At 47.6% G+C, this 21,985-nt stretch overlaps 1 protein-coding gene across 1 annotated transcript in view; it reads left to right on the top strand.

The window, feature by feature from the left end:
* The first annotated feature begins 1,394 nt into the window (after positions 1-1,394).
* The window catches only part of LAMB1 (laminin subunit beta 1), a 44,111-nt gene continuing 23,520 nt past the window's right edge, over positions 1,395-21,985 (top strand). The window contains exons 1-19 of the mRNA XM_061366256.1: positions 1,395-1,593; positions 1,744-1,913; positions 4,070-4,205; positions 6,180-6,253; positions 8,147-8,335; positions 8,453-8,516; positions 9,936-10,138; positions 11,380-11,500; positions 11,679-11,867; positions 12,217-12,396; positions 12,807-12,919; positions 13,911-13,990; positions 16,434-16,569; positions 18,606-18,764; positions 19,561-19,688; positions 20,129-20,252; positions 20,788-20,992; positions 21,143-21,286; positions 21,383-21,614. Of these exons, the coding sequence (XP_061222240.1) occupies positions 1,557-1,593; positions 1,744-1,913; positions 4,070-4,205; positions 6,180-6,253; positions 8,147-8,335; positions 8,453-8,516; positions 9,936-10,138; positions 11,380-11,500; positions 11,679-11,867; positions 12,217-12,396; positions 12,807-12,919; positions 13,911-13,990; positions 16,434-16,569; positions 18,606-18,764; positions 19,561-19,688; positions 20,129-20,252; positions 20,788-20,992; positions 21,143-21,286; positions 21,383-21,614 (2,684 nt within the window). The 5' untranslated portion in view covers positions 1,395-1,556. The remainder of the gene's footprint in view (positions 1,594-1,743; positions 1,914-4,069; positions 4,206-6,179; positions 6,254-8,146; positions 8,336-8,452; positions 8,517-9,935; positions 10,139-11,379; positions 11,501-11,678; positions 11,868-12,216; positions 12,397-12,806; positions 12,920-13,910; positions 13,991-16,433; positions 16,570-18,605; positions 18,765-19,560; positions 19,689-20,128; positions 20,253-20,787; positions 20,993-21,142; positions 21,287-21,382; positions 21,615-21,985) is intronic.

Here is a 21,985-nt window from a genome sequence, read left to right on the forward strand (position 1 = left end):
AAGTTTCTTGTTCTGAAGCTTAAAAACAAAGCTGTGCTGTGATTTACATGACAGGATTGTGAAGCTGTATTAGTTTTGTGAATTTAGAAAACCACATTGCAGAAGAGGTTTAGAATTACAATACCTGCCATGTCAACTTAAAATGGTTTAATTTCCTGGGTATCTTTAAAGAAACAGCCCCACTAGTTCTTCAATTAAGAGTCCTGGGTTATGTTTCAGAACTGGTGTTTAACCTTTAGGGCAAGTCACTTGGTATCTCTCTGTTTCTGCTTATCCATCTGTAAAATGAGAACTAACATATTTAGGTACCTCGGCAGTGTTTGCTGGACGGACAGATGGCGGTGTGTTTCCACTGCACTGCAAATAATGAGGGCAAAGAGTTCTTGAGGGACACTGGTACCTGGTAAAGATTTACACAAGTTTAAGTGTTGCATGTGTATCCCAGCCTGCATCCAGCTACAGCCATGATCTTCCAACACATCCATCCTTCTTACCCGCTCCTTGATGTTTATTTACCAGTAAGCCTTTCCCCTGGTGCCAAAGAGACTCTGCCACCAGCCGATGAAGCCATTGTCTCTCCGGCACAGCCCAGGGAACTGAAGTGGGTTCAGCTCCAGCAGCTCCAGCACAGCCATTGACCCCTTGCAGCCACCCCAGCACCTCTGGGAAGGCAATAGCACTGCATGCTCCCAGACAATGAGAAACAGTCTGGAAGAGGCTGAGTCTGGCTCAATGGCCCTGCCAGGGACAGACCCAGCCATGTATGGCCCAGGATTGGCATTAGGAGCCAACTCCGTTGGCACCACATCACTAGGAGATTCAGGGCCACTGAGCGTCACAAACATCAGTTGCCAAACCTCTGGCCCTTTGCTAGGTTCTGGGCTTCGCCACATGGGCATGCTTGCTCAATCCATCCATCCATCCATCCATCCATCCATCCATCCATCCATCCATCCATCCATTCACCCACGCATCCATCCATCCATCCATCCATCCCTCTTTCCCTCTCTCCTCCCTCCCGGATGCCCAGCCCCACCAGCAGAAGTCAGGATTGGGTCAAAACCCCCATTTCCGCAGTTTCCCCACAGACAGAAACAGAGAGGGGCCACCCCACCGGTGATAATCCCTCCATCCCTCCGATTGCTGTACCCTGCTCAGAGCCCGCTCCCAAACCCGGGAAGCAGCGAGGAGGGCACAATCTGTGATAGTGGTGGTGCGCAGGAGCTCCCCAGTGCAGCAGGACGGGCGACCCTCCCCCAGCCTGCCCCAGCGGCTGGGTTACCTTTCCTCGACGGCAGCCGCTTACTTGCTCCCTCCGGCGGGCCCGGCGCTGCGGCGGGGCGGGGGGCCGGGGCGGGCGGGGCCGCGGGGGGCGGAGGAGGAGGAGGGCCGGGGGGCGCCGGCGGTGAGAAGCCGCTCCCCGGGAGCCGGGGGGAGCTGCGGCGCCTGCGTGCAGAAGCATCGGCGTTCGGCGGCAGCGTGGAGGGGAAGCCCCATCCCGCCGCGTCCCGTCCCGTCCCGTCCCGTCCCGTCCCGTCGGTGCCTGCCGCCTTGCCATGGGCCGCCTCCTCCTGTACCTCTGCTGCTGCCTCGGTAACTCCCGACCCGCTTCGCTCCCGCCGCCGTCGGGGCACGGCGGGCTGGGCGAGCCCCTGCAGCGCCCGCCGGGGCGGCTCGGGCTCCCTGCCTGACCGCGCTCACGCTTCTCTTTCTCACCCCTCTCTTCTCTCCGCGGACGCGCAGCGCTGTGGTCCGCGGCCGCGCAGGAGCCCGAGTACAGCTACGGCTGCGCCGAGGGCAGCTGCTACCCCGCCACCGGCGACCTGCTCATCGGCCGCGCCGCCCGCCTGTCCGCCTCCTCCACCTGCGGCCTCCGTCAGCCCGAGCCCTACTGCATCGTCAGCCACCTCCAGGTGAGCCCGGGCGGGACCGCGCTCCGGAGCGCTGCGCTCGGCTGCGGGGCTGGAGCGGGGCGAGCACCGTGCCCGTGAGGAGCCCCGCGCCCCGCCAAAGCAACCCTGATCCAGGAAACCCCTCGCGGCTTTCGGCTTCTGCCCCCCTTCTCTTATCGAGGTTAAAGAGGAGGAATGTGCCGCGGGAAGTTCAGTTTATTTCCAGAGTTGCTCGGAGCCGTCTAGACGGCTTCCTGATTGAGAGTGGTCTGTAGGACCCGGGTAATGTTTTGGCCACTATTACCGTAATGTAATTACATTTCTAAGGTTTCCAAGCGAACGGATGCAAATAAGCTTGCCTTGCACATCTGGTGGAAAACACAAAACTCGTTACTCTTTGAGCCAGAAGCAACTCACCAGACTTAAAAAAATCCAGAGACAGAAGGGATTCTGGAAAGAATAAAGTATCAGTTATAAGTGGAACTCTGCTGAACTGAAAGCAAGGGATAATCTCCGGCCGAATTTACCGTGGAGACAATAGGGCCGGATTCTGGCACTTGGAAGGAAAACCACGGGAAGCAGAAGTGCTGCCTGAGGGGCTGTAGCACTTGGCCCATTTGTACCCTGAAGTTACCAAATTCCACCCCCCACCCCACCTTCCCCTTCAGTTTTACTGTGCTGCTCTGTCTAGCGGAGTTGTGCTTGGTTTGACTTAACATTTTCGGGCTATGTCAGGATTAACTTTAACAACATGAGCATCTCTGGTAGAGCAAAATAACAAAGGTGCTTTGTTCTGTTTTCTGAACTGCCGAAGTGCTGTAGTAAAAAGCATCACTTCAGAACTTCACTCCTGACCTCACAGCCCCAGTTCAGCATTTGGGATGTCCCTGGTTACTTATGCATAGTAAGGTGGTACTGAAATCGCATGAAAGTGCTAAGTATCCTCTTAATAACACGGGGCTTGGGCGGGATGAGTGCTTTGCAGGGTTGGGCTTTCTCAGATTGCGTTTCAGTGGGAGAAGCAGCAAGTCGTGGCATGAGGCAGGGGCTGTGGTGCTGGCAGAGAGGGGCCTGGAGTGGGAGAGAAGGGGACATCTTTCCCAGGACCCTGCTCTTGTCATGCTCTCTGCTGGAGGAGTCTTTGGGAGCTAATGGGGGGTGAAGCGTGGGGCTTGGGAGGAGGTGGAATTGGTGAAGTGGGAGTCCTGTGTGGCACAGACCTGCCAGCCCTCGCATTCTTGGCTGATAAAGCGCTGCATTTGTCTCCATAAACCCGCTGGAGGAATGATGCCTGTGTAGCTTCTGACAGTGATGAGTTGCTGGTGTGTGGGGGCTCCCTCACTGCAATGTGAAGTGCACCTCTGCCAAACCATGAGGTGGTTTGGGCAGGAACCCTCCTTTCTGGTTCGGTTTGCATCTTGCCTTGGAAAGTGGTGAGTTTAGGCACCAGTACAATGCTAAACCAGTATTGTCCGTAGTAATGGTCATGACAGGGTTTTGTCCTCCTGGGGAAGGAGCATCCAGCTTTCCCAAGCAGCACTTGCCAGATTTGCACCCAACTGTTTTTTTTATGGGCACACCTGGTAATGCGTGCAAACTGAGTTTGTGTGCATAGCTTGAATGTTGCAATAGCAGGCGGAGATGCAAGGTTTAGGTAGGAGCTTGACAAGCAGGATTCGGGGTAAAATCAATGCTGTGCTGGAAAGACTCAGTCACTAAATCACTGAGGCTCACTGGAGGTATCCCTAATGCCGAGCTTACATTTCCAAGCTAGCTCCCAAAAGCCAACGTTATTTCACACAAGTTGTTGAAGATGCAGTTTTGCATGTGTGTTTGTACAGAAGCAACTCAGCAATTTTGTGTAGATGTTGCATTTGGTTCTGACTTCTGCTGGAGAATCTCTTGAGCTAGAAGAGATTTCCTGAAACTGCAATTTTGATAGAAAAATACTTCTCCTAAAAATGAAGTATGTGGAATTCCGGGCATATTTTCCATTTGGCAATTTGCATTAATTCATAAAGGTAAATACACTTAACCGTTTCAACAGAAATCCCCTTTGATGACTCCTGCAGGCAAAATGAGTGGAATGTGATATGGACGGAAAACACTCTTATCTGCAGGAAACAACTATTGCCCCATGGATAAAATCAGTAATACTGGTTATTTTGTTGTTTCAGGAGGACAAAAAATGTTTCATCTGTGACTCTGAGGATCCCTTCCACGATACTCTCAATCCTGACAGTCATCGTATTGAAAACGTTGTCACCACATTCGCGCCCAATCGCCTGAAGCTCTGGTGGCAGTCAGAAAATGGTATGGAGGGGGGTTGTCCATTCGGGAGCCCTTTCCAGGGTTGGAAGCTGCTTCCCCTCCTTTTGTTTAAGGGTACCTGCAGGTTTGCTGTTATCTCTGGCCTGCTGATTACTGCCCTGGGAAGGATCATGCTGTTCAAGGAGGACTGAGTAAAACTGGCTGCTTTTGTGTGCCCTGGAACAGTCCTTAATCCATTATGAAGCCCCCTCCACAGCCCCCTCATCCCTCTGGGAGCGTTGGAATGAGCCCACTGTGCAGGAATTCCTAAAGAGAACAGTTTCCTGAACTGGCTCCAGATCTCCCTCGTGTTTGGGCAGTGGGAGCGGAGCTGCCTTCCAGGAGAAATATCCCGTGGCGGTGCTGCCAAGGGAGCACCACAGGGCTTCCCCAGAGCTGGGCTGGAGGAGGGTGTGGAGGGAAGGAGGAGGTTTGGGACTGCCGTCCTGCCCGCGGACCTCCCTTTTCCCCTCCTACCCTGGCAGAGCAAAGCCGGGGGTATCTCTCACCCAGCAAACAGCCTCTCTCCTGGCTCCCTGAATGTCTGCATCCGTATGCCAGACAGTAAAATGAACACCAGAAACAAGCCAGCTAGTTAGAGCAAAACCCAACGTATTGTGTGTTCGTTTAGTGGCTTTGTTTTAAATCCTTCCTCTGCCCTTTTTACTTTTATGGTTATGCTTTGGCATGCCTTCATACACAAAACAAGGCAGTGAGGTTTCTTGAACAGCAGTCCTACCCTGGAGCCTTAAAGCCAGCTGGACAGGATGGGATTTCTGCAAATGCATTGGCAGAAGCTGTCTTACTGTATATGAAAAGAAATGGCAATATTTGTAACATTTCTGCAGGCCAGTAAAGAAAGGTTTTCACTAAATCATTGTTAACCATTGCTGGATGAGCCTAGCAAGCCTCTTGTTTCCAGCAGCTCTCTCCTAGCCTTCCAGATAATTCATGTTTTTTGCAATAGGCTTGGCAGCATCCACACAGAAAAGTTCTTAGCTCATAAGGTCATGAAAATGTCCTTCAACAATAAAAAACAAATGATTCTTTCTGTCCAATTCATGTTTTCTTCTATTCAGGCATAGAGCAGAAGGAAGCATTGCTACATGCTCGTCATAATGTTACAGCTGGTCAAAAATTGAAGCGCTTTGTGGGTTTATTATTTTCATTTCTTACCCTTTCTCCTCTCTGTGTCTCTTGATTTGTCTTTTTTAATTTCTGACTACAGCATAATGAGCATCCAGCTGTTTTGAGAGGCCTTTTCACATGACAAAATAATGTTTGTAACTGTTTTTCTTCCTTTCTGCATAGAGTCCTTGACTGTAGGTAGTCACACAGCAGAGGCTGGAACACCTTTTGCTTCTCACCAGTTTCCTAGCTCTCATGATTGCAAAGTAGGACTATAGTACTTGCTTTAGGAGTATTTCCAAACCAGGTTGTAAAGGAACTGTTCCTGCATCTGGATGGACAGGAGAGTCCAGAGCAAGTGAAGAACACCCCAGCAGCTGTGGGTGATATTTAGCATTAGGGCTGCAGAAGCTCAAGCCTCTGCTGGTGCCAGGTGGACTGCAGTGTATGAGGATAGTCTGGGGTCACCACACAGGTCCATGCTCAGCATCCCCAGTTGAAACAGCCCCTGGGTGATTTGGTTGCTGGATCTAGCCCACAGCAGTCCCCATCCTTACCCTCCATCTAGTGATGTTAGCCATGTTACGCAGCCTGAAATAATGGCACTGCAGGCTTACGCTTTGAGTGTAGTAGATGATACCTAAGAATCCCATGTGCAGTACTCTTCAGCAGGTCCTTGGTATCCCCCCTCATACCTCAGTGACACACTAACCCTTTCTGGCAACAGAGCCAAGTGGCAAAAAAAAAAGGGTCTCTGTGCCAGTGGAGCAAAGAGCTTGGGCAAAATCTGGAGGTGGAGACTGGAGGGTGTCCTTGCTTGCTGCATGGCTTCTTTTCTCTGCCCTGCAGGTCTGGAAAACGTGACAATCCAACTGAACCTGGAGGCCGAGTTTCACTTCACTCATCTCATTATGACCTTCAAGGTAAGGCAGCCACAGCTTACCCTGAACCCTACGACACAAGGAAATGAGAGGTCTTGTAGTCCTTCACATCTATTTGATATTGGGCATTTGTTCTTTGGGCTGGTTTGCCTAATATTTTTAGAGCTCCCAACCATTAGCTTCTGTGGATGTTGCGCAGGAAGGTTGAATTGTGACCTGTGGCTTGCACTGTGTTTGAACCCCAGTGAGATGCAGAAGGAGTTATACTGAAGCTGAGCTTTGTGTTGGTGGTTGTGTTCTAGAAGGTCATTAGCTAAATCATATAGTAGTGAGGATTTTTTCTTCTTTAAAAAAAAAAAGCAAAACATAAAAATTGGCCATGGTATCGTTTTTCATTTGGCAAATGGAAAGGTCTTCAGGAAGAAGAAACATCTGTACACAAAGTGTCTTTGTTTCTTTACAAACAGATGTCTTGGAATGGCAGATTGTCCTGTATATCCTAAATCTCACAAAGGCAAGTACTAGTGGCAACCTTCAGCTGAGGTTTCAGAGGTTGTACTTCCTGCCGGGCTAAATCCCTGCTCTTTGGCTGTAGACAAATTAATGTCTTCATTCTTACCTATCAGCTTTCTATGAGAGCTGGATCTTTCAGTTGGCATTGACACGAGTTTCTACCCTTGCCTCAGGGTGGTGCTTGAGGTGGAAGATGGTCCTTTCTGATGGACCCCAGCAGCAAAGGGCCCCTGAGAGACCCCTCACCTGATGCAGGTGCTGTGGCCATTGTGCCACTGGGCTTGGTCTGCTGTCTGGAGGAAGACTGCAGGAAAAAGGTCGTTGTAATGAGGGTTTGTTGACTGTGTGGTAGACGCTTGAGCTGCCTTACCTCTCTCTCAGTTGCTACATTTTCTGTTGGGTGAAATGCCCATTTGTAAGTTGGGTGATATTTCGATCAGGAAGCAGAAAGAAAACTTCTTTCCAGCTGTGAACTGAAATGCTTTTGTGCTTGGCTCTCGGAGGGCCTCCTCTGAATACTTAAAACTAATGAAGAGACTGTTTGCATTTCCTGGTAAGGGCAAGCCAGGTGTTACATTAGTATCTGCTCTGTGAAAGGCAGTGCAGAAGTTGAAACATGACATTTTTAGGTCAGAGATATTAAGAATATTTTTTAAATCTCATTAGCTCATTGTTCAGCAGTTGAATACATGTAGATAAGAAGGACAGTGGTCTGCGTGAATGGAATGCAGCCAGCTGGACTCTAGGCAAGGCCAGCTGTAGGAGGGTCTCTGGGGATTGGGGGAGTCAAATGCAGCAGAGTGGATGAAGCTGAACTTCTCAATATTCTTTAAAGAAGAAGGTTTTCTTAATGCAGCACAGAGGAAGGCTGGTATGGATGGCAGAGATAGATGCAAAAGGTAGTGTGGTCAGACAAAGAGAGGTGTGCAATCCGAAGGCTTCTCTGAGCAGCAGAGATAACTGCTCCATGTCAGCTGGAGGGGGAAGCACTGAAAGTGGCCTCCTGGTCCCCAGGGCAGACGAGGAGGCCCATTAGGTCCTTTGCAGATGAGGCAAGGAAGAAGGCTATGTTGTTTTCCAAAAGCAGTGGAAAAAGTCCTTTTGAATCCCTAAAGCCCCAGTTTTGAGAAGGATTTGAAATCAAAAAACTCACAAGTTTGCTTATTTATTGTAAGCATATTTAAATGTTTGGCCACTGAGTGTCGTCTTTTTGAAGATGGTTAGTCTGTGTTTTGATATGTGTTATTTCAAAGATATGCCTCTGAGCAGAAAGTGGGATATCAGGCAGAAAACCATTTCCAGTAGTTCCAAATATTGGAAATAGTCAATGCAGGAAGAGAGATTAAAATCCAAGGATGTGGATTGCCACATGTAATGCGAGTAATAATTGAATAAAATCCCTTCTGGTTTTCTTTCTGCTAGACATTTCGTCCTGCTGCAATGTTGATAGAAAGATCATCTGATTTTGGAGAAACTTGGCAAGTATATAGGTATTTTGCATATGACTGTGAGAGCTCATTTCCTGGGATTTCAACTGGACCCATGAAGAAAGTGGATGATATCATTTGTGATTCCCGATACTCTGACATTGAACCTTCAACGGAGGGAGAGGTCAGAGGGTTGGGGTTGTTTTTTCCCTATTACAATTATTATGTAGACTTTTTTCATACAAATTTAGATTCCCCTATTTTTAAAGCTGAATCTTTCATTTTACCATTTTTCCTCCAGGTAATATATCGTGTTTTAGATCCTGCTTTTCGAATTGAAGATCCATACAGTCCAAGGATTCAAAGTATGTATTCAATTGCCTTTCAGACTCATTTGAAAGCATTTCTGTACTTAAACCACAAATAAAGCCATGTATTAGCCCCAGTAACAATTTTGAAATCATATGAATATGTTTGTGGTATGGCTTCTTTCACGTCAGACAGTGATGTGCTGTGAAATAATGATGTGTTGCCATCTCAAGTGATTGCTCTTGCATGCATCATTGTAGTTGGTCTTTTTCTTAATTGATCAGGGATTTATTTTCATTAAAGACACCGTCTCCCCAAAATACATGCAGTTGCGGAGAGAAACCTTGGAACGTGATTCCATAATTTTACAGTATTCAGAAAGCAAAGAAATGGAACTACAAAGGAACTTGGATCATTTTCGATGATTCTACGATTTTACATTTCTAGCCAAAGTCAAGGGGTCATGTTTTATTTGTTAGAACACGTGAGTCATGAGTTTGGAACAGTTGGTCTTGGTAGCACTGTGTGGCTGGACCAGTTGAAAGGTAGAGGAGTCTGTTGCTGAGCATGGCTCAGAGAAAAACCTCTTCGGGGCATTTGGCCTGAGTAGGAAACTGCAGTGGTTGGCCTTAAACTTGACCTCTGATTTAATTTGCATTCTCAATTTCAGTTCATGTCCTTCAACATAAAACTAACTGGAGCAGAAGAAAATATCTGCCATAGAATAGTGTCTACTAGTTGCTGTATCAGTTGAATGTTTGGGGGATTTTAACCAACATTTAAGGGAGAAGCTCTGCTTTCATGGGCTTGAAGTGCTTTTTAAGCCTAGTCTCAAGGCTATAAGAAATTAGAATTCATAATATCAGAGTGAACATATAGACTGAATTAATTACTGTGATACTGTCTTCCCATGGATTCTCCCTTGAGCGCTGCTTTGTATTTGGCCGGTGATGGGGTGTTGCTTCTTTCAACAAAATGTAACTAATTATGTTTGCTAGGAAAGTTGGGCTCAGAAGAAAGAATTATTTCTGTCTTGTTTCGAACTAAGATTATTTTTTTTCCAAAAGGCTTGTAATTCTTAAAGCTCCTGGTCCACTTGTCAGCAGTTCCTTAGTATCAGGTCCTTGCCCATCTTGCAGTATATAAAGCCCCAAAGAATTAGCGTCTTTTTGGTGGTACTGTTTTGTGTACCTTTGATATTTATGTTTGTGTCTGTTTATGTATAATAAAATAGAGTAGTATTTTTAATTAAGCTCAAACTCACACAGTGATTAACCTGTAGTAAAATAATGTTTGTTTGGGTTTTTTTTTATTTGGGAGTGTGATGTGTAGCATATGAGTATTGAGATTAAATCTAATCTATTCTCATAGGAAGTGTGCTTGGGAAGTCACGCCTCGCTTCCTCCCATTCAGTGCAGTACCTGGTAAATGATTCTAAACCAGGTTTATTGTGGGTTTTTGTGTGTCCCCTGCAGATCTATTAAAGATCACAAATCTGAGAGTCAAATTCACCAAACTGCACACGCTGGGAGATAATCTCTTGGACTCTAGGATGGAGATCAGAGAGAAGTACTACTATGCCATCTATGACATGGTGGTACGTGGGAACTGCTTCTGCTATGGACATGCCAGCGAGTGTGCCCCAGTGGATGGTTTTAATGAAGAAGTGGAAGGAATGGTAAATATGCACACTTTTCTGCATAAAGCTGTGCCTGTCTGTGCCTCTTGATTTAAACACAAATTTAAAGATGATACTCTCTTCTCACTCCCCAACATTGAAACTATTCCTCCTCAGCAAAGGTTCTGTCAGTATTGGTGCTCATCAAGCACGGAGAGCTCAGATTAGGTGAAAATTGTTTTAACATTCCTTTTCTAATTATATTAAAGATGTGATGAAATTAAAAGACAGGAATGCAGAAAGGGAGTGTATGGGGCCCAATGAGTGTGTGGGTTGAACTGGTTACCCTAAAATTGAAGGGAATAGAGGCATCAAAGAATAAAACACCTTTGTGAATCATACATGACCTGCATTTGTGTTGGTTATCAGCTGAGAAGTGGAGGCTGTAGCCCTAATTAACAGCAGGATCTGAAGGAAAATCCTGCTGCCCAAGTTGTACACTGCTGCCCAAGTGCCACATCCCTTCTGGGTTCTGGTTTTCCCCATGATTTTTGCCTGACAAGCAGCAGTATCACCCCTGTTAATGAGTGAGTTATTAACTGGATGAAAATGTGGAGGCATACAGGGAGGTTGTGTGGGCTGTCCCAGGGGCTGCAGGATGCCGGTCAGTAGGTATACTCCATTGCCCTTCATTTTTGGTGTGCCTCCACCTGAGCAGCAGCAAGACTGGCTTTGCCCTTAAAATCATGGCTCCAGTGCTGGTAGTCCCTGTTGTCTATGGCAGCAGCTGTCATAAAATCACTGTTTGTCTGCTTAGTGCTTGTTCTGTACATGTTGAAGGCAGAATCTGGGGTGGGTGGATAAAATACATCCAAACCATCTGTTATCTTTGCTTTGAGAACCAAAGTAGGGCTGGAAAGAAGGTGCTGGACTAGTGACTGCTAACTAGATGCATGTTAATAGCTAACAGCTAATAAACAGCTAACTTTTAGGTCCAAGAGGCTTTTGTGATTATTGGGGTGGAACTGTGCTCTCCTTGTGTCTGAAAACATTTATTCAGGCCTTAGTTCTGGTAAGGAAAGGACAAATTTGCATGAGGACGTTCTTACCTTGGTAGGTAAAGAACACTTCTGTGGCCCTTTATGTCTCCCTACATGCAATGACATGTATTAAAGTCTCCAAAAGTATATCCTTTATGTACTAGCTATGTTTTGCATTACTCAGAGCATGTTGGTTTTTTTTTTCCCTGCTTGTTTTATAACCACCTATATTACTTCTCTTTTTTGTTGTTCCAATGACAGGTCCATGGGCACTGCATGTGCAGGCACAATACCAAAGGGTTAAACTGTGAACAGTGCTTGGATTTCTACCATGACTTACCCTGGCGACCCGCAGAAGGCCGCAATAGTAATGCATGCAAAAGTGAGTTTGAGTAAAACGCAGAGCTGGATCTGGTGTGAGCATTACACGCTGTTACTTGGGAACCTGTGACAATACATGAAGTCCTGCCTGTTCTTCGGTTGACACTGGCGTGTCTTTTCTGCTGACTTGCATCTCCCCTAGGACCATATTCTTACTTTGTTTTCTGTCTTTGTCACAGAGTGTAACTGCAATGGCCACTCCAGCCAGTGCCATTTTGACATGGCTGTGTACATGACAACGGGGAACACCAGCGGGGGAGTGTGTGATGACTGCCAGCACAACACCATAGGACGCAACTGCGAGCAGTGCAAGCCCTTCTACTTCCAGCACCCAGAGAGAGATCTGAGGGACCCCGACGTCTGCGAGCGTAAGTGCAGTCACACTCCTTGGGTGGGAATGGCATGGAATCCTGACCGTGCCCCCATACCAGGGCTTTCCCTGGAGAATTCAGGATTTGCTGGCCTTCTTTTGGCTGCTGAACAAAGATCCTTAAGGGAAGGTTGTCTTGAAGGTCTTGAGCAAGCCTGGCTGGGTTTTATCTTCCGTTCAAGAATCTGGAAGTTTATGTGGTCATTACTTATTCAACCCCTGCCATGTCTAATACTTGCAGGAATGATATATTCTCTACACCACAGCTGAGTTCAAACAAGTCAGTGTGAGACCTGGCCTTTCCTTTTGAACCAGTTAATAAAACACATGCAATTCTTCCTTCTTAGCTTGCGACTGTGACCCAGCTGGCTCCCAGAATGGTGGCATCTGCGACCGCTACACTGATTTCTCCACCGGCCTCATCGCCGGACAATGCCGCTGTAAATTATTTGTCGAAGGGGAGCGTTGTGACCTCTGCAAAGAAGGTTTCTATGGCCTGAGTGCGGATGACCCAGCGGGCTGTCAGTGTAAGTAAAAACATATGTTCCTTTATGTGTGATCAAAAGCTCTTTGAGGAGCTGTTAGAGCTGGGAGAAGCTGGTTTGTGGGGTGGGTTTCTTTATTCCTTTGTTTCGTGTTCTTGCAAAGGGAAAAACATTCCTGTAGGTTTGCTGTAGCTTGGAGTCCACCCACCCTTAAAACTCAGTTCCCTTCCAATGTATTTGGTGGAAATAGCAGAATCCTCCTAATTTGTTTTCAGTTATAAGTCTCTAAGCCAGGGAAGTTTTAGTGGGATGGGTGGTGGGCAAAGTGTGCAATTAATCTCTGTCCTGTGGAATTCAGGGGAAGCTTTAATGTAAATATTTAAGTTGGATACTGTCTGAAATGTAATTCAAAACCTCTGTTTTGACCTGCTTATTTGTATTTCCCAATTTAGCTTGTGCTTGTAATCCTCTGGGTACCCACCCTGGGGGGAATCCTTGTGATTCTGAGACGGGAAACTGCTATTGTAAGCGCCTGGTGACAGGAAAGCAGTGCAGTGACTGCCTGGTAAGTAGCTTATAATCAAATAAATGAGGAGATGCTGGTGTGAGGGAGGCTGGCATGTGGAAAACATGGAGTAAGGTGCTGGCTGCTGTCTCTGCCTGCCTCTGAGCGGGCACCTGGCAGTCAAGCTGGAGCGGGCACCTTGGAGTGTCAGGAGCCATGACACATGTAGTGTTATGGGGAGCTGGGAGGCACATCAAGGCAGACAAAAGCATCCATATTAATTCCTGGGTCTGTAAGGAGGGAGACAGTAGGATTCCTGTAGTGCTTGCTCTGTGAAAATGAAGGATCTGGGGCAGATCTGCTGGAGCTGTCTCTGGGGTGAAAGATGAAATGGTCAGAGAAGCAGTGTTAACAAAACCAAGTCACTTTCTATACAGGCTTTTATTTGAGGCAGGGGCTATTTCGTGCTCATACGTTTCCATTTAGTGTTTATGTGAGCTGGAGTGTTGTAGAAACACACTGTCAGATAATTGGATGTTTGTATAAACACTGGCAGGCTGTCTTATCTAACAGTGAACTACATGGAAAAGCTGAGCAAGGCTGCCTGTCCAACAAGCAAGTTGCAGAGTAGCAGCCTTGCAGGGGCATTGGCCTATACAAAGTCCCACTGCCCCACACATGGATCTTTGCTGTGATGTGATGTGCTGGGCTGTGATTATCCAGGCCCTTCATGGGTCAGGAGCCAAAGGGGTGTAAATGGTGCAGTAGGAGTGAGGTCTCTGAACCTGGGTCCTCCTGAGTCTTGCTTTTAAAGCTAGGTGGAAAGATGTGGGTTTTCTTCTAAAGTGCTTGAGATGGTTGGCAAGGTGAATGGGAGCTAGTGGGGAAGCTGTGTTGGTGGTTATGGGGGTAGACCCACAACCAGGGGAGCAGGGTTCATGGGTTGGGGACAGTCTTGCCTAGCTTATGCTGAGTATTTTAAAACGTGCCTTTGGGGTAGATGGGGTTAAATCTGCACCAGTTACAGTGCTGGTGATGTTTCCTCTGGCAGCCTGAGCACTGGGGCCTGAGCAATGACATGGATGGATGTCGGCCATGCGACTGTGACCAGGGAGGAGCGCTGAACAACAAGTGAGTCTCAGCCTGGTTACTCTCTTGTAATCATTCACCCCAGTGAGTTCCGCTTCATTTGCAACCACAACATCCAGGGCACAATGTGCTCTGGAGGACGATGTCGGGGACCACCTTTTTGCACCAGAAAGTGGCAGGTCTTGATTGCAGCAAGGGGTGACAGAGGCACCTGGTTCTTCTCCATGCTGAGCAGCCTCCATTTGTGCCACCAGTACAGATGAACACGTGAAACTTTTTAATGTAGCTTTGCCTTTGGTCAGCCAGGGTGGGAGTCAGCCATGGGCAGAGCCTTGTCTTGGCCATAACTCAAGAGCATGGTCCATGTCAAAGCTTTGCCCTCACAGGATCAAAGCAGGAATCAGGCAGTGACATAGGCCTGGTTCTTCTTGGTTTGCTCTCAAACTGGCCCTTTGGCAAGTCTGTCTGTCTGTCTAGCAGTGATGAGGCAGCACACTGGCAGCAATGTACTGCCGCATTGCCCTAGGGGTGCAGTGTGGGGTGGGATGTGGAGCTGGAAATACCCATTGGGAAGGTGGAGATATTTCAGAGAAGTGTGTAGTTTTGAAGGTGCAGCCGTCAGTAAGAGCATGGAAAGTGCTGGCTTAAATACCTTGTCAGAGGGGTGCTGGGCAGCCAGCTCCTCCGACCACAGCAGTTTTCTGTGCATTAAGTGCATGCCTTACCCCATGTTTTTCAGGAGCAGCAGCGTGCTCCTTCACTCTCTTTCCCCCTGCCCTTCCTTTCACAAATCCTTTGAAACATCCTGCTTTTGTCCAAAGCCACAGAAGTTTCCCAAGGGGGTAGATGAGCTGTTTCCCACTGAAACTCACCAGACCACACCGGGGCAGTTTGGGACTGGTCACAGTGTGACTCCTGCGGACACCCCTTCTGCAGCAGGGAGTGCCATGGGAACACCCTGCAGGCTGTCTCTCCCCTTGCTCCTCAGTGAATTATGACCCCTTTCTTAGCAGACAGTGGTGTGGCTGTTGGTGATTAGTTACTCCTCCGTGCTTGCTCCCTGCTCACTTACTCTGCACAGCTGCCCCAGCACAGCCACCTCCAGAGGTTTGGGGCACAGCTCAGCAAGGCTTTGCAGCATCTTTCCCATGCACTGAGCCCAGTGATTGCAAAACCTCGTGGGGAGGGGGACATGCGATGTCCTGGCGTGGGCAGGGGCCAGCTGTGCTTTGCTCCAGCTGCAGGAGAGCCTCAAAGCTCAGCTCCAGCTTTACTCTCTAACCTAAGTGGGAAGAGGGAGCTTTGCCCTACCCAGGACTCCTCTCAGCTGCTGAATTGCTGCCTCCTGGCACTGATTCAGGGTGTGGGATGCAGCACTTGGCACAGCTGCACCTCGCCCAAAATTCATCCCCTCTCTGTGCTGTAACCATCCTCATCCCTAGAGGGGAGGCTTCCCAGCTCCCCTTCTGGGACACCTGGGGCACTTCTGAAATCTGAAAGTGAATCTCTGTAATTTCAGAAATGGTTTTAGTTAAAAATTACTCTTAGCATGGGGGCTTAAGAAGCCTGGAGATTTTCCGTGGACATGAGAGGGGTCTGACTTTGGAAAGGGTTCCTAAATTGCACTCAGATTTATAGAAAAGGGCATATTTGGGTGGACCAAAAAACCTTTGTATGAAAACAATGTGCCCAAGGGTTCTTTATAATGTGGGGCAGACTCTCTGGGGACAATAAAACCACCAAAAGGCAGTCTGGGGGTAGAGCTGTATTGAGAAAAGGAAATGACTCGTCATGAAGGAAGTGGAGCTGCTGTATGTCACCCTGGACAGATGTTCTGCGTGCCCCAGAGATGGCTCTGTCTGTCCCAAGACTTTGACTCTGTTTGTCCTACTTTAAAGCAGTCAGGTGTGGTTTTCCCCTGTGTATAGCTGCTGGTGGGTGACCTCTGAGGATACACTTTGCAGCTTACAAGAAGAGCATACAGCGTCCCAGGACATGCAGGGTCATGCATGCTCTTGCTTTGCATGAGCTCAAGCAAACAGATATGCTGCTTGCATGGCCTGCAAGCCTGGAGCTGAAGGCTGCCCTTGGCTTGCAGGACAGACATGCCTCTTGACTATGTGGTAACAAGTGAAGCTCCCCTAAGACTGCTGTCTGACCCCAGGGAACCGCCTGTATCCATAGCATGAAATCCTCTCTTCATTCAAATAGAGGAAACCACATGAAAGCTGCCTACTGGAAATGGTCCCTGGTGTATGCTCATTCCCAGCCTGAGCCTAGGAGTTGTTTGGGAGAATAATAGTTGGGTTGAACCATTTTAGCAGTGCAGATGATCCAGCTGCAAGCCTGAGAACATCCTGTGTCTAGACACAGCTGTGTTCAGAAGGGCTTCTCCTGTGTCCTAAAATGTCAAAGCGGAAGATAGCTCTAGCACTGTCTTAGCATAGCCAAGATGTGTTGTAAATTCATTGCTCTTCCATTTTAGCTGCTCGAGTCAATCTGGCCAATGTGAATGCCGGCCCCACATGTTTGGACGTCAGTGCAACCAGGTGGAGCCTGGCTATTACTTCATTTCACTGGATCATTACATCTACGAGGCAGAGGAAGCCAGCTTGGGTCCCGTGAGTAGCAGTTTTAATGGGCTGGTGTTTCTGGACAGCAGCTGTGGGACAATTCTTTCACCATTTGGGTGTTGGAAGCATCTGTTTTGTACCCTGGGTGTTTTGCAATTAAAATGTGGAAAACAGTTTTGAATTGTATCAGAAAACCATCAAGCTGTAGCTCTTCAATCTCAGTATCGATAAATAGTGTGGTAATTTAAGGGGGAAAACTGCCATTTTTCTTTCTAAACCCATTTCTTTGACCGTACAATTAGTTTCCTGTCAGAATCCTTCTTTGTCCCCACTATCACACCCACTTCTTCCCCTCTTATCTCCAGAGCCATGAGAGACCAACACTGGCTCTTCCTTTTGGTGGCACTGAAACTGGAAGGGAGCAAAGCACACATAAGCACATTGCCACAGCTTTAGAGTTTCTGTACATCAGTAACATTTCTTTTATTAATGGTTAAAACCATACTCGACTGTGCAAAAAACTGGTAGGTGAGGTTGCCTCTGGCTTGTTTTTCCACCAGCATGGTTCATCAGGGACTCCATCTCTTTTATTCACCACTGCACAGCCTTGCTTTTAATTCATTAATAACAGCAAGGTGATTACATCAATTATTTCTGCCTCCAGCAAAGAGTCAGGGAGATGAGATTATGGCTCCTCTAAAGCAGCAGATGTCTGTCTGTCTGCCTGCATCTGGGGCACCTGGTCCTAATTTATTTCTTTAAGGCAAAATGCAGTCACTTTGCAGTTTCAGACAAGGCAGATTTTTGCTCTCCACTAACTGCAGAGAGTGAAGACAGTGAAGAGCTCAAGCTGGGCTGCAGCAGAGGACATGTGAGCTGGCACAGGGAATGTGGTGCATTTATGCCTCCTTGACTGGGGAGGTGGTACCCAAAACCTTGCCAAGGCTCAGGGATGGAGGATCCTGTCATGAAAACCAGCCTTGCTAAGCAAAGTGAAGGGATGTGTTGCTAGTTCACATTCTGAAAGCTTCAGAACAAACCATTTTAAGTAACTTCAGTACCGAAGACCCTTCTCACAAATCTGGTGGCAGACTGAAAACTGAATCCCGAGGCAGGGGCCCAGCACAAGACAAAATTAAGTGGCACAGAGTTGCAGGGATATTCAGGTGGTGCCAAGACCCCATGCTCCCCACAGCTGCATACTCTCACTCACATCTCACCTGCCACCCTATCTAGGGAGCTCCAACCATTTGTCCAAAGCCAAAGGGTGACAACTTATAGCCAAGCTCTCTTCAAAGAGTGTGAGAATACATGAGGGAATATCCTGAGGTGATATATATGTATATGTGTAGTCATTTCCTTACATTTTACCCCTCTTATCCCTACTGAAGCATCTTCCTTAGGAATGCACAGGATGTTGTTCTATGGAGAGAGCTATGCATGGACGCAGATACATTTAAACGGGAAATTAAAGCACTGCACAACTTTCTGTAGCACGCAAAAACCTGGCACTTCAGACTGAAAGGAGTGACCACGTATTGATTTGACTATTAAATATCTAACTATGATTAGGATCTCTTGTTATTCAGTGACACCCTACTCATGATGGCCGTGATCTGCTTTCCAAATGTTATCCTGAGCAGTGGTTTGGTTTGGAGCAGCCTGCTGCAATCAGGAAGTAATTGACACTCAACTTGGGCAGTTAATGTAGAAGTTAACGTACCACTGCACTAAATCCTGCTGCTGCAAGTGTGATGTGAAAGGTCTTGTGGTGAACAAGATGTTGTAGCTGGTGTATTAATTACTCACAGCAAGTTTTAAATTTAATTCTCCACCATAACAGGAATGGATGAACGCTGCAATGTTGTTTTATTTTATCTTTCTTGCTTTTTGTGTATTGTTAAGTGGAAGGGCAATGGTGTGCACACATACGGGTTTAAAAGAGAGTTCATGTTCTCTGGGATGCAAACAATGGATGCTGCGATCCAGAAGTGATCCATCAGTAGAACTCATCACTTACATACTACTGTAGGACTCACAAATTTAATGTATCGGTATTAAATCTCTGTTCCCTGTTTCTGTAGGGAGTAAACATAATAGAGCGTCAGTACACACCGGACCGCACACCATCGTGGACAGGCATAGGATTTGTAAGAGTCCCTGAGGGGGCATACTTGGAATTCTATGTCGACAATATCCCCTACTCCATGGAGTACGATATCCTGGTCCGCTATGAGCCACAGGTAGGTCTGTGAGTATGGGCATTACTGCATCCCAGCAAGTGCTGGCTGTCCCAGTGCATGACTGACAGGAGCCTGGAGCTTCCAGGAGTCATCAGGACTCAAAGGCAAGGATGGATGCTCAGTTAAATATCTGAAATGTGTGAAAATCCAAGGAGATGTTGACTATTACTGGTATTGTTTGCTTCCCAGTTTCATTTATTACTGCGTTGTTTCAGGACCTGTTTAATGAGCAAATTAAAAAGTAACAAGTCCTATCAGGACAGGTTAGAGTATAAATTTAACATCAGCCAGACAGCCTTCTAATGGGTAAAAAACTATGTTATGTACCTTAGCACACAAATTGTGTGTCTTAGATGTTGAATGCTGGCAGCCAGGAGTTTGCAAGCAGTTTGGTTTTGCCTAAGGATAATTAGCAAGATGAAGGGAAAGAGAAAAAAAACGTAGCTCCTTACTTAGATCTTGACAGCAATTGACTGCAATGAAAGATGCAGTATCCAGAGGCGGGGGGGAGAGGAGGTCACTAAAGCCCTGCTGATGCCATGTCGCAGATGGGGCTGCTGCTGACCTACACCTGGGAAACAAAGGGAGGGAGAGAGGCTGTTGTGTTGGATGATGACTTGTCTTAAGCCAGCCCTTCAGCTTGTGGATGCCCCATTGATGCTATAGCGGCAGCCCCATCCTCCTTGAAGCACACCGACCACCCTGTCTGTGCACACGTTTTTCCTGGCCTGAGCTCTGGATGGTCCCAGGAGCTTACAGCCATTGCTTGATGCTGATCACCCTTTTTATCCCCCAGCTGCCGGATCAGTGGGAAAAAGCTGTGATCAGCGTCTCTCGCCCGGGCAGGATTCCCACAGGTAGCCGCTGTGGCAATACTGTTCCTGATGATGATAATCAAGTTGTCTCGCTGTCACCCGGCTCCAGGTCAGTAAAGCTGGATGGGCTGAAAGGAGAAAAAAAATATTTAAAATACTGAAACAGCAATATCATGTTTTCAGCTTGCCGTGGCCTCCATGAACATGGATGAAATGTCATTTTCAGTGGGTTATAAAAACATTCAGCATTGTATCTGTAGCCTTAACACTTGAAGGTTTATTCTCATTTTCTGATGTATTTTGTTCAGTGTAAAGAGTGGGGAGTGTTTGCACAGCCTATAAGTGAACATGGGTATGACTCTTTACCTTGCTGATAAGCTCTTCCTGTTATGACTTGCACAAGGCTTCAGACTGCCTCTCTCACATCATAGCTTTTGTTCTGCCTGGTCTTGGCTGCTTTCTGTTATCTTGATTACTTTATAGGGCCACCTGAAATGCCTTATGGTGCTGGACGTTTGAAGTAAGAATTGTTTCCTGTTCCTAATCCAGATACGTTGTTCTTCCACGGCCTGTCTGCTTCGAGAAGGGGCTGAATTACACCATCCGTCTGGAGCTGTCCCAGTACTCCTCGGTGGATACAGAGACAGAGAGCCCGTACACGCTGATTGACTCCGTGAGCAGAAATTATTTCAGGGGTGCTCTGGGGTAAAAGTGGATTTAAAAAACAGAAAGTTTGCATCTCTGGCATCCAAAATCCAAAAATCCAAAGTAATATTTTACAGTGTTGTTGCTTATGGCTGAAGCCAGACTGTAACTGAACAATATAAAGCAGCATAGGCTTCTTCAGTCTTAAAGTATGTGGGTTGTTCTGCTAAGAGTCTTTTGCTGTATTTTACAGGACTGCAACTAGTTCCCCAGACCTATAGTTTCTTTGAGGGGGTTAATGTGTGCCACGTATGTCATAAATGTCAGTGTCAGTCTTTTTCTTTTGAATGGATGAAATACAGATTTGGTGAGAATTTGGTAGATAACAGAACTGTTCCACCAAAAACTAGAGAAATAACATCACTTCCCTTCCAAATTCTGTTTGGCTATTTGCTTTTTGGATGAAAAAGGATGATAGAAAGCAGGATAATATTGAAATAGCACAGTTTTGGTGGAGGCTATTTATAATAGTGATACTTTGTCATTGTAAAATTGTTTTGTAGCTTGTTCTCATGCCATACTGCAAATCACTGGACATATTCACAGTGGGAGGCTCAGGCGAAGATGTGGTCACAAACAGTGCTTGGGAAACTTTCCAAAGATACCGGTGTCTGGAAAACAGCAGGAGTGTTGTGAAAACCCCCATGACAGATGTTTGCAAGAACATCATATTCAGCATTTCTGCACTATTACACGAGACCGCATTATGTACGTAACCATGAAGTTGTAGGCAAACTGTGCCTGGAAGCTGGATGGAGCTTGCAGGCGGAGTGGTTTGCATGGTGAAGGCGTGTGAATGGGCTGAGGCAGGTGAGTCATGCCCTGTGCTTACTCCCCCCAATGCTTTTCTCCACTCAGCATGCCAGTGTGATCCCCAGGGCTCCCTGAGTTCAGTGTGTGACCCCAGCGGAGGACAGTGCCAGTGTCGTCCCAACGTTGTTGGAAGACAGTGCGACAGATGTGCCCCTGGCACCTTCGGGTTTGGGCCAAGTGGATGCCGACGTACGTTAAGCCCTTGGCTCTGGGCTCTGCTCTGGTCAGGGCCCTGCATTTAGGGCTTGCTGTGGAAATGCAGCTCCTTTCCCTGTCTCCTTGCAGCATGCGAGTGCCATGTCCGAGGCTCTTACAATGCCTTCTGCGATGCGGAGACGGGCCAGTGCCACTGCTTCCCCGGGGTGTATGGGCGGCAGTGTGACCGCTGCCTGCCTGGCTTCTGGGGCTTCCCTAGCTGCCAGCCCTGCCACTGCAATGGCCATGCTGATGACTGTAACCCCTACACCGGGGAGTGCCTGAGCTGCCGGGACCACACGGCAGGACACAACTGTGAGAGGTACAGTTGCCCCCTCCTTCCCACAGCAGAATAGGTGCAGGAGCTGTTCCCCTCCCATACTGGTATTCAGGCAGGTGTAAAGCCACGTGGGAAGTCCCTGGATCCAGGAGCCAGAGCAGTGCTGGTGGTCTTGGAGGAGGATGGGAACAAGGACAACCCTCTCCCTGACTGCAGCCCTGCACCTCCCAGCAGCAAATGTTGCAGGACCCCAGGGCTTCAGAGAGGTTTTCTCCATTGCAAGCCTGCCTTGCGTCTCCTCCTCGTACACTGACAGCAGGCAGACAAATTTGCCTTTGTGGGCACAGCTACTTGGAGTGTGAGCTGCACGGGGGAGCCGTAAGGGTGTTTCTGCTCTTTGGTTCTTCACAGTG

The sequence above is a fragment of the Neopsephotus bourkii genome, unplaced genomic scaffold (assembly GCF_033783945.1).
Source record: "Neopsephotus bourkii isolate Nb327-2 ecotype Australia unplaced genomic scaffold, CSIRO-AGI_Nbou_v1 NB_1328, whole genome shotgun sequence".
Taxonomy (NCBI): Eukaryota; Metazoa; Chordata; class Aves; order Psittaciformes; family Psittacidae; genus Neopsephotus; species Neopsephotus bourkii.